The following is a 16,373-nucleotide window of genomic DNA, read 5'->3' as shown; positions in this document are numbered from 1 at the left end:
GAGTGTGTAATAAGCATTTTTTTAGTGCTACATACGCGTAACTTCAGGTTTATATACCTCATAAGAAGCAAATTTGGTGGAGTCAGCCAAGTCCATTTCTTCAGGTTTTGGTGGGTTGTCCAGTGTAGCCAGAGCCAAGCATCGCAATGTGTCGCGTCCAGTACCATACTGTCGGGTCACTTCCAAGATCTTGTTCATGATAGCAGAGGTCATGGGCACCTTGGTATTTCCTAAACGCACGTGGCTGCACCTATCCAATACACCCTCGGGTGCACCCTGGGAAGAGAATAATTAGAGACAAATGAACTATAGTAAACAAATACAAAATTTATGACCAAGACTGAATTAATAACCAATATTTTCACAGTCAAAGGCTCAATTAAAAAAAAATCATAGCTTATTTACAATTTTGTTGACTTTATTATTTTGAGAAAAGTAGTAATTTTCCATGAATTAGTAATATTTTTGTGCACATTTTTTAAAAAAATGAGATACTAGAAGAAATGAAAATATTAATCTAAATTTATACATGCATTAAATTTTAATATACATTTAGTAATTTTCAAAATTACTAAGTGTATTTTAGCTATTTTGAATCATTATCTGATTCATTGATTTCATTACAAGATAAGTATAACAACTTAAGTTACATTTGAATTGCATTGTTATTCTATTATTCTGACAACATGAAAGCTGACAAGAATACAATGAAATCTCAATATAACCTACATCGCTGTAGAGCAGTGATTCCCAACGTGGGTGTTAATGCCCCCTGGGGACCGATGGAATGTTCTAGGAGGGCGCTAGAAGCTACGGGTTTAACATGTAATCCTATGGGTTAGGTTGCGTTGGGGGGGGGGGGGCGATGGGAGAAAATAATTTCTGAAGAAAGAGGGTGATGGGACAAAAAAGGTTGGGAAACTATACTGTAGAGGGATAGACAGGACAGCAACTATGCATTTCATCAGCCGAGGCAAGCATACATTCTGGAATCCTTATGTAATGTTGAAGGAGCAGTTTGAGAGTGAACTATGCGTTCTTCTCTGAACCAGGCACATCTGCTCCCTCATAGTTTTCGGCTTGGATGCAGAATAATTTTAGGGTTATAGATAAGGATTTTTACCTTGATAAACATCTTTGGTCCAGATCCTAGGCGGGAGACTTTAGTAGGAATGCAGTAAGAGCTCATGGATTTACGATCCCTGGAGAATTCCAAGGTGAATTCCTTCTTCCACATACTCTGGATACCCTGGTTGACAGTGAGAGCAGCATCACGCCTTGATTTTCCACTCTTGTCGAAATTCCATGGGTTCAGTTTCTCTGCCAGGACAGTCAAAGCCGTCTCAGTAGCTTCACCAACTTTCTCAAAGGCTTGTTTGTACTGAAAAGTTGAAAGGGAAGTATGGAATGTGTAAATATCAATAAGAAAAGTATGGAATATGTATAATCAAGCTACAGTGCCTTTACGTTTGAAAATATTTTCGAAAAGTTAAATTGGAACATATAAAGTTGAACTTGGTTAATTCAAAGCTCAAGAGGACAGCAAAAGAGTTCAAATTATCCAATTAATCTATACTGTATCCACAAAATGACTATGAATTGCAACTTAATCATCTTATATTAATCATCACTTATTCACATAGCATTAATAACTGATCTTAACTGCTACATTATTTCACCGTTCTGGAATCGGCATCACAGTAGAATTTCTATAAATCATGTTCAAAACCTGATTTACAGAAGCAGTCACTGATATCATCAGTTACAAAACTGTTTCCCGAATTTTGCTAATCATTTGTATGGTATTACAGAAATCTATTTTTATCAGAATTTGTTAGAAGAAACTATTCTGAAGAAATCTGTTGGTTGAAATCTGTTTCTGAAGAAATCCAGAGGTTGAACAACACAAATCATACCAGGTGGTTCTCGATGCATTCTGGCTAAGAATGTAAAAATAGGCATTATAAATTAAAGAAAAACTAAAAATTCACAAATCAGCATTTTCAATTCTTTTTTATATTGCCAGTCGTTTCTGAAATTGCTTACAGTCATCCAAAATCTTTTGGCGAACTAATTCAGCATGGGAAATCATTGAATTTAGATCATGGGGCTTTGTTGCTTTCCGATCATCAAAACTGGTAATTTTTTTAACAGAGTTGCTGAACCATAAATCCAATGCGAAAAGGAAATTAAATTCTGATATACATTATTTTGACAGGGCATTTCATTTTGACGTCATTTCAACTTTTACCGGGGGGGGGGGGGGCGGCAAAGAACATGTACTCGTACTCACACACACACAATGTATGCATATATATATTAATATATATATTAATATATATATTAATATATATATATATACACCATTTTTAGTGTATTTTCAAAAGCCGGGGGGGGGGGGGGGGCAATGGTTACCCTGCCCCCCCCCCCCAAAGCAAATGACGGGCCTGCATTTTGACATAAAAAGGGGACTGTTTTCAAAGGAAGAAGTGCTAATTTTTTATTACAAGTGGTCATGAAACCTGGGGTTATCTTGAGGACTGGCCTCACACTTCCTTACATGTTGCTCAGCGCACAGAATGTTAGCATGGCTGTTCGTGCTAGAAGTTGAAGTAGAAAAAAATGATTCCCACTGTGCTCCTAAATTAAGATGTCAGAATTTTTTAGCTTTCAATTTTAAAGATTTACTGTTTAGCAAATTGGTCAAGAGAAGCAATGTCTGACTGCTTGTAGATTTTCCCCAACTGTCTACATTTGCTCATACTAAAATCATGACTTTTTTCATCCAACTTTGAATTATCTAAAATATTTCTTTTAAAAAATTGAATTAAACAAGAAATTTTAACATTAAATCAGATAGAAAATTCAAGAGAGTTTAAGTTCGTAAAAGTTCAAATTATCCAAAATTTAAATTAATCCTGCTCGAACTAACAAGTTCCACTGTAATAAGTTTTGCGATATTATAATGATCTTGAATGTCACAAGAGAGATATTCAGTAAGATTCTAACCTCATTGAAGTCAATGCTGGAATCATTGCACATTACACAGATAGTAGCCATCTCATATAAAGCCTCATAGTCTGAGCATTTAGCCTTCGCACCATTGATGAAGCTGAAATCAATGAACAAATAATGATTAAAAACATTTCCATTTAATAACACAGGACTGTAAATAAATGACACTTTGTCAATAAAACAAAAATTTCAGATACTAAACACCTAACCACAGGCGTACGCACAATTTTCTCGGGGGGGGGGGGTTATGCTTTTCCTGCAAAATAACACTACAATCTCAACTCGGGAGTGGAGGTTATAACCCCATCCTTTGTGTAGGCCAACGCATCTACTGAGATATTTTAAAAAATATTAACCATAATCAAAATGTTCTTAGTTTAGCTTATTTATTAATTGGATCAGCTTTCTGACTATTTACACTTAGTAATCAGCATGGAGGGCATAGTGAAAGAGGCAGCAACTTCTCCCTCGGTAATTCATACACAGTATATACAGGGTGATTCTGAATTCATGGGACTAAGTGCTATAAGACACCTAAACAAACATTTTTGATCATAGAATGTGCAGTCCAATCACAATAGCAAAGGCGATAAAGGGAGTTTTTGAAGAGTGCATAACAACACTTCACCAAAAATGAATATCATATTTTTCCGACAAATTTGCTTCAATATGTGCCATCAACCATTTGAGGGTGCATATGCAGCTTCGGATCGGTTTGGAGTTTGTTTTTTATTGTTTCAAGAACCATCAGGGTTAAGCTGCGCCAAGCAATGACCAAGCTGTATAATGACCCGTGGTAGAATTTGCATTTCTCAAGTTGCACCATGGGAGAAGGTCTACTACATTACAACCCCCTTGCACTCTTGAATGTGTGATTGCACTTATTGCAGCAAATCTGTCAGTAAAATATAATATTTGCTTTTGGTGAAGTGCGTTGTTGTGCACTCTCTAAAAACACCCTTACAAATACAAATACAAATACAACGCCACAACAGGCAAATTGCCCAACGAGGTGGCTGACTTAAGAACATCATGGATCCCCGAGCCCCTACCTACTACTGCTACACCACACATGCACCCCCCCCCCGCGGAACCCCCCAACGAATCGGTAAATGCGGGAATGTGCGTGTACGTGTAGTGCAACCTGACGTATAGTTTGTTTCTGTGTAATGCTTGTTATGTGTAGTGCTGTCATCTGCCCCCAGTTTTACTAACTATGAGTGAAGTGTTATGGTTGAATGATTACCGTTGTAGGACTGTTGCTCTCTGTGGCGAGACTTTTTAACGGGGAGATCTGTTCGCATTTGCGCCTTGAAGTTGGGAACCACAGAAAACCAACTTCAGCCAACCACCACTGTGGGGTTCGAACCCGGATCCTCGCATCACGAGTCCGGCACTATAACCACTCGACCACCACAGCGGCCACCCTCTACTAGGCCTTCGCTATTGCGATTCGACCCCACATTCTATGACCAAAAATGCTTGTTTAGGAGTCTTATATCACCTCTCAAAGTTTGTTCCATGAATTTAGAATCACTCTGTATAGATGTTTCTTTTTGCTTTTCTTTCACACAGATAGTGTTTGTCAAACTTTATGTGCTCGGGGAGATTTTCTTGAAGAGGGCAGGTGCAAATGCTAAAATTTATTATGAAAAACGATAGCGGCTTTATTAGTTGTAATATAGCTGATTATAATTGTTAACAGTTTCTTTTTTCTTTCAAACATTGTCTGAAGGCAATTTTAGCCAGTACCACATAACAATTTGTTAGTCATTCCTGGGCGCCAAGGGAAAATCTTGCGAGCGTTACGGCAGCTGTGGACACAGGGTTTGAAAGACTCAACATACAGCTGAACCCCAATTTAATGAGCTAGATGATAGCACGATGAGCACTTTTGTTCAATAAACTGAAGAAAATTGTTAAATCTGGGTCAAAATGAACACAAATACACAAGTAGGCACTTAAAAAATCCTAAATCAAGATTTGAAGCACTGAATTTGTAAATCAGGGTTTGACTGTATATTTATGTGTACAAGTTTTTTTCTGTTATTACATCTAGAATAAACATGTACAGTAAACAAACCTCTAACATCTGGAACAACCAAAGTAATTTTTAATATGTGTATATCGAAAAAGACAGAGTGTCTATGCAAGGTCAGTGATCAAAGATGTAGCTCAAATAATTTACAAGGCAATTTTGTTAGATTTGCACAAAATTGTTTAAATAAAACCCTGCTGATTTCTACAATGTTTATCCCTTTATTACTTCCCAAGCCTTCTATTTTCAGCCCTTTTTAAATGACACATTTATTCATATTTGAAATGGGTTCAGTTTCCCCACTTTCATTTTAGATATTATAGATACGGAAGGCTGCAATGTATTTATTTTAACCAGGAAAATATTTATATACGTCCCTCCCTCGCATTCCAGCAAATGTTTTGTAAATGGTCTCAAAAAGAATTTATAAAAAAATTAGTTACTTACATATCACCGATAGGCTCATATGTTGATCCAGTAGCTTCAAATTCAAAGAACTTGGGGTCATCAGCTTTCTCAATGATGAAAAACTAAATATTTAAATATGGAAGAAAAACTGGTAGTGGTTAAAAAAATGGCATTCGCACAAATTTAAATTTTATGAGCACAAATTCTTTTATCATAGAGTGAAAAAATAAAACTCACCCTGCTAACGGACATCTGGTTGGTGGTGAGTGTGCCAGTCTTGTCGGAGCAGATGACAGATGTGCAACCAAGTGTTTCTACAGATGGCAGAGATCTGACAATAGCATTTTTCTTAGCCATACGCCTAGTACCTGAATTAGAAGGAAAAATAAAAGAAAACAAATATTAGGCATGATAAATACATTTTCCTCACAGTTTTTTCCCAAATATGTAGTATTTGTATGTTGATTTAAAAAAAAAAAAATGCACATTTGACATTAATTTTGAAGCTGTCTTGTCATTCAAAAAAGTGTTTGATAGAAAACAAAACCTGTGAGGATGCATGAAAAAAAGTTTTTTTTATCTGAATGACATTTTTTTGAAAAACAACACAACTGCTTCAAGGATTGAATTCTAGCACAATACTACTGATTCTATGCAAAAAAATCATTACGATCAAACCTCTGCATAACATGACCCTTAGAGACTGAATAAAAATGGCTCAATAAATAAGGTGATTTGATATGATGACGATATAAGTACGCATAACAGCAAATAATAGCATATTACGATAATTGAAAAAATAAGTCTCCACCAAGACACCATAACATGTAAAGTTCACTTACCCAAAGCCAAGCAAGTTGTGATCACAGCAGGTAAACCTTCTGGAATGGCAGCCACAGCAAGAGCAACAGCAATTTTGAAATAATAGACAGCACCCTGATAAGAAAATTTCTCGAATTAATTTTTCACAAACATGATTTTCATCTGACATATTTAATAGAAAGTCTGTGCACGAAAAAAATTCAATTAATGTTTAAAAAAATATACTTCTCCCGCCCCGCTTCAGAAAATTAAATTTATTTTTCTCACCTTGATCCATGAACCACCGTGAGCTGGGTCATTGAAATGTCCAATGTTGATAGCCCAGACAGCGACACAGATAATGGAAATTACTTTGGAAAGTTGTTCACCAAATTCATCCAGCTTTTGTTGCAGAGGCGTTTTGACTTCTTCAGTTTCTGTCATCTCAGTTCGAATTTTGCCTGATCAATCAGATTTAATGTTTTGAAATGCAAATGTTACCGGCAAAGTATGAAATCCAGGCATTCTATAGAATGCCTAGGCATTCTATAGAATGCCTAGGCATTCTATACAATGCCTGGTCGTTTCAGGCAAAGTATGAAATACCGGTTTTATTCTATACTTTGCCTAGGCATTCTATAGAATGACTAGTCATTCTATAGAATGCCTAAACACAATCCAGGCAAAGTATGAAATATCTTACAAGATATATAAGATATATAGAAGACTGGATGTTGTGAAGATATTTATTATTTGAGATGTTACTTTTTTAAGGAAGGAAAAAACTCATCTCTGCCTCTACCGGGAGTCGAACCCGGGTCCCTCGATTGCCGGACGAGTGCTCTGACCACTAAGCTACAGAGGAGATAGAGATTTTCCTTCGCTAGAGCGTATATATGCCGAACGGAACCGTGCAATGGACGGTGAAACCGATCAGCTAATAGCTGATTTTTTCCTTCCTTAAAAAAGTAACATCTCAAATAATAAATATCTTCACAACATCCAGTCTTCTATATATCTTGTATTAACAAGTGGAGAGCGACATTCATGTCATATGAAATATCTTCTTCCAACAAATCTCTTTAGGGGCGGTATAAAATATTACATAAAATTAAAATTTCACAGAATTTTCGTCATTTTTCCCCTGAAACGTTTCCCTTTCGCTCTCGTGGAAAAGGATCTGATGAGGGGCGGTATAAAATATTACAATTTCATCGAATTAAAATTTCACAGAGTTTTCGTCATTTATTCCCGGAAACGTTTCCCTCTCGCTCGCGTGAAAAAGGATCTGTTGAGGAGCGGTATAAAATATTACAATTTCGTCGCATTAAAATTTCACAGAATTTTTGCCATTTTTTCCCGGAAACGTTTCCCTTTTCGCTCTCGTGAAAAAGGATCTGTTGAGGGGCGGTATAAAATATTACAATTTCGTCGCATTAAAATTTCACAGAGTTTTCGTCATTTTTTCCCTGAAACGTTTCCGTTTCGCTCTCGTGAAAAAGGATCTGTTGAGGGGTGGTATAAAATATTACAATTTCGTCGCATTAAAATTTCACAGAATTTTCGCCATTTATTCCCGGAAACGTTTCCGTTTCGCTCTCGTGAAAAAGGATCTGTTGAGGGGTGGTATAAAATATTACAATTTCGTCGCATTAAAATTTCACAGAATTTTCGCCATTTATTCCCGGAAACGTTTCCGTTTCGCTCTCGTGAAAAAGGATCTGTTGAGGGGTGGTATAAAATATTACAATTTCGTCGCATTAAAATTTCACAGAATTTTCGCCATTTATTCCCGGAAACGTTTCCCTTTCGCTCGCGTGAAAAAGGATCTGTTGAGGGGCGGTATAAAATATTACAATTTCATCGAATTAAAATTTCACAGAATTTTCGCCATTTTTTCCCGGAAACGTTTCCGTTTCGCTCTCGTGAAAAAGGATCTGTTGAGGGGTGGTATAAAATATTACAATTTCGTCGCATTAAAATTTCACAGAATTTTCGCCATTTATTCCCGGAAACGTTTCCTTTTCGCTCGCGTGAAAAAGGATCTGTTGAGGGGCGGTATAAAATATTACAATTTCATCGAATTAAAATTTCACAGAATTTTCGTCATTTTTTCCCGGAAACATTTCCGTTTCGCTTTCTTGAGAAGGGATCCCTTGAAGGGCGGTGTCGTCAAATTAAACTTTCGCACAGTTTTCAATTTCAAACGTTTTCCTTTAGCTCTCTTGAAATGGAATCCCTTGAGGGACGGTGTCGTCAAATTAAATTTTCAAACAGTTTTCTTCGATTTTTCCGGGAAACGTCTGGCTCTCTGGAAAAGGGATCTGTTTATAGGGGTGGTATAAAATATTCAATTTATACGATTACAATTTAATATAATTTTTCTTAATTTTTTTTCTGTAAACTTTTCCTTTGGCTTTCTTGACAAGGGATCTGTGGATGGACGATATTAAATGTCACATTTTCGTCAAATTAAAATTCATTCGTCAAAATAAATCACAACTGAATTTAACCGGGTAATTTCTTTTTGGAATTTCAAATCGGATACGGACAACAACATTTTATTGCTTTCGGACGTTTTTCGTGGAATATGTTACTGTAAACAAAATGGCATAAATCTGTAATTACGCATAATCGCCGGATTTATATCGATTACTATGGATAATCACTGATCAAAACGGATGAAATTATTGTGCATAATAACCGGCGATTATGCATAATCACCAGATTTATCATAATTACTGTATTTTATACATGGCATCAACCTGTAAATGCTGTCAAAATTAGTGCTCAATGATAACAATTCTGAAAAGTGCCCCGCGACGTAAAAAATTTTGGAACCAGTTTTCTATCACTTTGGTCCCTCCCCATGAAATGAAAGTGATCCCCCCTTGACCTTGGAATGAAATTTCTGGCTAGGGGCCTGATGAGACACATAACGTCAATTATTTCACCACTGACGTAAGCTCCCAAAGCTGAGGTAAATGATTTCATTGCTATCCAAAGAATTCACGTAATTTTGGTAGATTGTAAAAACCGTGTCACTAAGTTTTATTGCACAGTTAGGCTAACCAAATTTCTTCGAGAAAAATACCGGAACTCAGGATTTCAAATACGGGTGAAATACGGAACATCGCCAATCATCGCCATAACTGCCGCCGAATGTAAACAAAGTTGCCAACTTTTGCAGAAATCACTAAAAAACACCAATGGCAGGAATAAAAACATTACTCTGAGAGAATTGCAGTGGACAAAACTGGATTCCACGAAGTACATTGTAAAATAACGAAATAAAACGTTTGAAGGGGCAAACAATTAAATCAACGTTTAGTATTTGCCGTCTTGCAGTGGAGTAGTTTGGAAGCTAGCGTTTTACTGTGGAAGTGTTGGTTCGAACCCTGATTCTCTCGGGCATGGATGTTTATTAACATTAACAAATTCCCTGGACAGATCATACAGGATCATACAGAACATATTTGAGGATCACTTTATCAAGAAAGTAAAAAAGCCATGACGTATGTGAGGTGAATATTCTTATTCATAGTTGTAATTATAGTGATATAATTTATGCGTCGAAATATAATTTCAATAGTTGATTTTAATAAAGTATATCCATAATAAAACTATAACCATCTAAAAGTAGGTTTTGTAGATTCTTCAATGTAGAACATTCGCGACAAACCACGGCATTCTTGCAAAAAAGTCGGGACAGCCAAAATAAAGTGAAAATGTCCCTGGAATGTCCCGGGAAATGCGTGACATATGTGTCATATGCATAAGGTCACCACAAAACGTTTGCTAAAAAGGCCTATATTTTGCTATTTATCTTTTATTTTCACCGTCCCGAATTTGTTTTTCAAAATGTCCCGTATTTGTTTTTCAAAATGTCCCGTATTTTCGACTAAACTCACTTGACTCACTGAAACTTGACTGAAAACGTGGAGGAAGATAGTTTTAATTTCTTACAAATCACGGTACGATTAATTATGATTGTAAACATAAACGTTTGTGTCGTATATTTGTGACGTGTTTCTTTTTTACATAACAAAAACAAGACATTTAAAAAAAAATATCAATAACATAACATTTATTTCGTGAAATACATTTTTATTTACTGCAATTTATTGTAGTCCTTCTTCGTACATACCCATCAGCATTTCTTTCCCATCAATTTTAACCATAATTAGCAATTTTTCAACATTTGACAATTTTTTGAGAGATAGAATAGCAATAAGCAGGGTGACCATACATCCCGTATTTCTCGGGACAGTCCCGGTTTTTTTCTGTTTTTTTGCTGTCCCGACTTTTTTGCAGAAATGTCCCGAGTTTTCAAATATTTTCAACGAAGTCAACTTGGCTTTTTATTCTTCAAATCAACGATTAAAATTATCTTTCCACCTTAGAAATTACATCACGATAATGAGGCTTTTGGAATAGATATCATAATCATCATCAGCATTGGCGCACTCAAAGGGGGGGAAGGGGTTCTAACCACCCCCCTTCCCTCCCCGAGCCAAGATTATAGTGTTATTTTACAGGAAAAAAGGTAAAACTCCCTCAGAGGGTAAACAAATTTCAAATCCCCCCTCGAGAAAATTCTGCGTACGCCTATGATCATCAGTATCACTTGGAGGGACAAGCACAGCATGTTTTTCCCATGGAAATCAATGTTAAAATTGCCGAATTTACCGTAGAAATGTGGATATTTAGTAGGGTTTTCCGCCTCATCAATAATTTTAAAAGTTGAACTGAATTCTCGATTTTCGAAAAATTGAGTTCGCTTAGAAATATGAAGCACAGAAAATTAAATATAAAATAATTAGCCGGACCTACTTTTGAGTTAGATATTCATGCAATAACATTTACTTATATCTTCTCAAGCACAAAAATGAGAATTAATACTTCTGTATTGTTTTATAATATTCAATATCATCAATCTATATAGTTTAGGATGTTTTGAAGTTAATTATGGGCCCATAAATTACACTGAAGAAATTCCGCAGCTTTAATCAAGCATTTTTTGAAGCAAAAGCAGGCAAATCCATAACTTGATCTTCAAGAAAATTTTCGAAATATCTAGCACCCATCAAAAAGAAAAAAAAAACAATTCATTTCTACGTTTCTTTAATTTTGATTTATGTCTTTCACGAGTTGCGCAGGAAGTCGCCATATTGGTTACCATGTATGTCCCTCCAGAAAAAGGAAAATATAACGTGATTCAAAAAGCCTCATTAAGAGACTAAAAACAAGAATATTCATCTCACACATTTGTCATGTTTTTTTTTAATTCACTGTAATTTGAAGTGGCACTTTATTTCTCGCGATTGGCGAATTTTCTGTGATTTTAGCACGAGTTAACAACTTCGCTTACTTTTGGCATCATTTAGCGATAATTGACATTGTCCCGCATTTTCCCGTATTTCGAATCCCAATTTCACGTATTTTTCTCGAGCAAATATGGTCGGCCTAACAATAAGCAATTCTTTACTTAGGATCTCTATCTCCCGTATTTCCACCGATAAAATACGGTAAACCTACGTATACCAATTTGTTTTCCGTGACCGACATACCACGGTCACTTTCCCTCGAATAGATGAGTTAACGGGCGCTTTATACATTATATTTTTTGTTCATAAATGCGTAGATGAAAATTTCTGTTACTTCAAGACAAAATGATATCGCATAATCCGCATTTGCAAGTTCCATTTATCAATGATGAAATATTAACAGTAGGAAGACGAAACGGGGGTCTTTTTGACCTTGCACGCTGTTTAAGCTTACATATCTCTGCTAAGAATAAACGAACCACCTGGAATTTCTGGACTTTTCCTGAATTAGCATGTTCTTATTGTATACCAAAGCTTCCTTTCGTTATCTTTTTTAACAACGAAGCTACGAGCGGATATACCTAGAAAGACCGAGGCGGGGTCATAGTGACTCTTTCTTATATTCTAGCACATTATGCGGTAAATACTACTATCGTCGTCACAATTGATTTCTAAGTAGGTTATAATCCTTCTGAAAGTCTTTTTTGCATTTGACCTTGTGTGTGACCTTTCTTTTCCTCTCATTCTTATCTGCAAGTGTCGTCAGCAGGTGTGTCATTTTTGGTTTTTGTCAAGCATTCTTGCCATATTATCCGTTAAATTGTTTATTCTTGGACGTAGAAAATTTGAGTGCATGTGATCTTTTCAAACAGTTAGTTTAGAACATAGTTTCCCAAACTTTTTGTTCCACCGCCCCCTTTTTCAGATAAATTTTTCCCTCACCCCCCCCCCCAACTCAAGCGAACCCATAGGATCCTCTGTTATACCCGTGGCTTCTATCGCCCCCTTGGCCCTTTCTATCGCCCACCAGGAGGCGATATTGCCCACTTTGGGAAACATTGGTTTAAAATGACGAGAAAACGTATATTTACTGAAGAAATACTCCAGGAGATGTAAAGATTAGATGAGAGAAACTCTGGAAGCAGTTATGATGAAAGTGCAGAAGAGCATAGATCTACCCTATGTCGAACTGTAGTGAAGAAAGTAGCGGTTCTGATGACGAAGATTTAAATCAATATAAAATTATTTCTCGGGCACGGTAGCCCAGGTCGATAAGATACTCGCCTAAAGTACCAAAGGATGTTTAGAGGTGTCGCGAGTTCGATACCCGGTTCGTCTTTGTCAGAAAACTTTCCTGACACAGGGGTACAACAGACACGGCGATTTGACTGCAGAAAAAATTGCTACCGCAGGAAGTTCCCCATTGAGGAGTTAGTGCACCAAATTCTCGATGATGAGCATTGAAACACGCTTGCCGTTCGGAATCGGCAATAAATTGTAGGTCCCGGTCTAATTAGATCTCGTGTGCAGAAAATGACCGTGGTGTGACTCATTATAACTCGTTAAAGCCACAGAAATGATCTAAGAAAATGCAGCAGATGGGAGCATATGGAAAATCATAGAACCTTCATCAACTTTAGGATGTCGGGGATCGCAAAATATATTGAGAGAAAATCAAGGCCCCACATTTTATGCGTTCAAAAAACATAAATGAAAGTGTTCTGGGTTCGTGACGCCTTATTTTCTGCGACAAAATGATTCGACATATATATGGGCTTCAGAGGCTTCAGAAGCTGAAGCCCATCCTCGTCTGAATGAAACTTCTTGGTCAGTTTCTTTGCTTGAACTGGATGCAACGATAACCATTATGTATGCAAGAGGTGCAAAAAACTTCCTACTGAATTCATTGTGGTCGTCGAGATTTGGGGTCCCCTATTTTTTCCCCAAACAATGACAAGACATCGTTTCAAAGAAATTTTGAAATTCATGCGATTCGATCTGAAATCTGAAAGGTCTGAAATATTAAAAACTGACCAATTTTCTCTTGCATGTTCACTATGGATTTCATTCATAGAATACAGTGTGACTTGCTACAAACCAGGGCCCAATCTAACTATGGACGAACAACTTCTACCCTCAAAAGCAAGATGTCCATTTACACAGTATATCCAAAGTAATCCTGATAAATTTGGGATAAAATTCTGGCTTGCCTGCGTTGATTCCAAATATATTCTGAATGGACAGAAAATCAGTTTCGATTACACTGGGGCAGATAATACCAGACCAGCAAATCAACTTGTCTATGAACATGTAATTCGAAACAAAACAACAGATGATTATTTTACATCACTGAGATTATGTGCATTTTTTAAAAGGACAAGCTTGGTTGGGACCCTTCAAAAAGACCGTCGTGAGGTACCTCCAACTGCAAAAACAGGAACTGATATTACACTGACATCTTATCAGAGAAAAAAGATTAAAAATGTTCTAGTTCTGAGTTCACTTCATACTGATGTAACCAGGGCCGGTCTTAGGCCCAGCGGCGCCCGGTGCAAAAAAAGTAGTCAGCGCCCCCCCCCCCCAGGCGTAAATCCAGAGTGATGTGCCAGAGGAGGCAATTTTTGCTAGTCATACGGGACAGATTCATTCTACCATATTATCAGACACTCTTTGTGTTGTGACACCCCCCCCCCCATCCCCGGCACACCGCTATTTAACTTGTAAACAAGCATAAAAACCCAACTTGTTTGATTTAATTAACAGATTTAAAAACATTAAAAAAGCAAAACGTCACACATTTGTGCAGGATACTCATCACGGAGGATCAATCTTCTTCATACTTATGTTAATTGAGTTTTATGGTAAAATTCGTGTAGCGCACGCATCACGTACGGGCTAAGATGATAATAAAAGTGGTTAAATTAAAGTGATATTTCCGTATGATTTCTTTTCATATTTATAAAACACATGAACTTCATTTGAAATTACCCCTTTCAGTACCAGTACCAAGAAACGGAAGGGACAGGCTAACACCAGCTAAAGCACCGGGCCCTGCAACTTGGGCAGGCCCGTAACTATTCTGAGGCAATTTGGGCGGTGCAACGAGCCGAATGGGGGGGGGGGGGCTTGTAACTCTTCCTTTTTCTGAGCATAACCATTTCAAGGAGACTCCAAGAAAAGACTGCCCCCGAGAAAGCACGCTACAGCCCTGGGGAAGGGGCCATATTATGCACTGCACAACTGCCCATCGATTATTTCCGTTTCGAAAAATAACTAATATTATACACACTCAAATCTTTGTTTTTTTTTAAATTCATCTCGGTCATTTTTTTCATACATATTTTACAGTTTTTTTATAAATACGTATCTTAAAGATATTTTTCTAGTAATGTATATTTAACGCGTTTCGGCGCCCCTTCTCATTTGCTCCCGGTGCAATTGCACCGGTCGCACTGCCCTAAGCCCACCCTGGATGTAACTATCAACGAAAACGTGAAAAAGACCCCAGAAATAGTTGCCTACAATAAAGAAATTAAATAAGGAGTTTACATCGTGGATCAAATGGTGCGATTATACACCAATAAGAATAGAAGTCGTTGCTGGCCAATGCATGTTTTCGGAAAAAATTACGAACCTTACTCAACAGATCCTTTTTCAAGAGCGCGAAAGGGGAAACGTTTCCGGGAAAAAATGGCAAAAATTCTGTGAAATTTTAATGCGACGAAATTGTAATATTTTATACCGCCCCTCATCAGATCCTTTTTCACGAGAGCGAAAAGGGAAACGTTTCCGGGAAAAAATGGCGAAAATTCTGTGAAATTTTAATTCGATGAAATTGTAATATTTTATACCGCCCCTCAACAGATCCTTTTTCACGCGAGCGAAAGGGAAACGTTTCCGGGAATAAATGACGAAAACTCTGTGAAATTTTAATTCGATGAAATTGTAATATTTTATACCGCCCCTCATCAGATCCTTTTCCACGAGAGCGAAAGGGAAACGTTTCCGGGAATAAATGGCGAAAATTCTGTGAAATTTTAATGCGACGAAATTGTAATATTTTATACCGCCCCTCAACAGATCCTTTTTCACGAGAGCGAAAAGGGAAACGTTTCCGGGAAAAAATGGCGAAAATTCTGTGAAATTTTAATGCGACGAAATTGTAATATTTTATACCGCCCCTCAACAGATCCTTTTTCACGAGAGCGAAAAGGGAAACGTTTCCGGGAAAAAATGGCAAAAATTCTGTGAAATTTTAATGCGACGAAATTGTAATATTTTATACCGCCCCTCAACAGATCCTTTTTCACGAGAGCGAAAAGGGAAACGTTTCCGGGAAAAAATGGCAAAAATTCTGTGAAATTTTAATGCGACGAAATTGTAATATTTTATACCGCTCCTCAACAGATCCTTTTTCACGCGAGCGAGAGGGAAACGTTTCCGGGAATAAATGACGAAAACTCTGTGAAATTTTAATTCGATGAAATTGTAATATTTTATACCGCCCCTCATCAGATCCTTTTCCACGAGAGCGAAAGGGAAACGTTTCAGGGGAAAAATGACGAAAATTCTGTGAAATTTTAATTTTATGTAATATTTTATACCGCCCCTAAAGAGATTTGTTGGAAGAAGATATTTCATACTTTGCCTGGATTGTGTTTAGGCATTCTATAGAATGACTAGTCATTCTATAGAATGCCTAGGCAAAGTATAGAATAAAACCGGTATTTCATACTTTGCCTGAAACGACCAGGCATTGTATAGAATGCCTAGGCATTCTATAG

The 16,373-nt window shown here is 37.0% G+C and overlaps 1 protein-coding gene across 1 annotated transcript in view; it reads right to left on the bottom strand.

The window, feature by feature from the left end:
* The window catches only part of SERCA (ATPase sarcoplasmic/endoplasmic reticulum Ca2+ transporting SERCA), an 87,384-nt gene that overhangs the window by 11,455 nt on the left and 59,556 nt on the right, over positions 1 to 16,373 (bottom strand). The window contains exons 10-16 of the mRNA XM_089240927.1: positions 6,551 to 6,723; positions 6,304 to 6,397; positions 5,699 to 5,829; positions 5,501 to 5,583; positions 3,010 to 3,112; positions 1,124 to 1,381; positions 58 to 276 (exon numbers count right to left, since the gene is read on the bottom strand). Coding sequence (XP_089097053.1) covers positions 58 to 276; positions 1,124 to 1,381; positions 3,010 to 3,112; positions 5,501 to 5,583; positions 5,699 to 5,829; positions 6,304 to 6,397; positions 6,551 to 6,723 — 1,061 coding nt within the window. The remainder of the gene's footprint in view (positions 1 to 57; positions 277 to 1,123; positions 1,382 to 3,009; positions 3,113 to 5,500; positions 5,584 to 5,698; positions 5,830 to 6,303; positions 6,398 to 6,550; positions 6,724 to 16,373) is intronic.

This window comes from Pholcus phalangioides, unplaced genomic scaffold (assembly GCF_987345545.1).
Source record: "Pholcus phalangioides strain wild (caught in Gottingen) unplaced genomic scaffold, Ppha-v1.0 ptg000013l_1, whole genome shotgun sequence".
Lineage (NCBI taxonomy): Eukaryota > Metazoa > Arthropoda > Arachnida > Araneae > Pholcidae > Pholcus > Pholcus phalangioides.
This window is presented reverse-complemented; position numbering and strand designations above follow the sequence as displayed.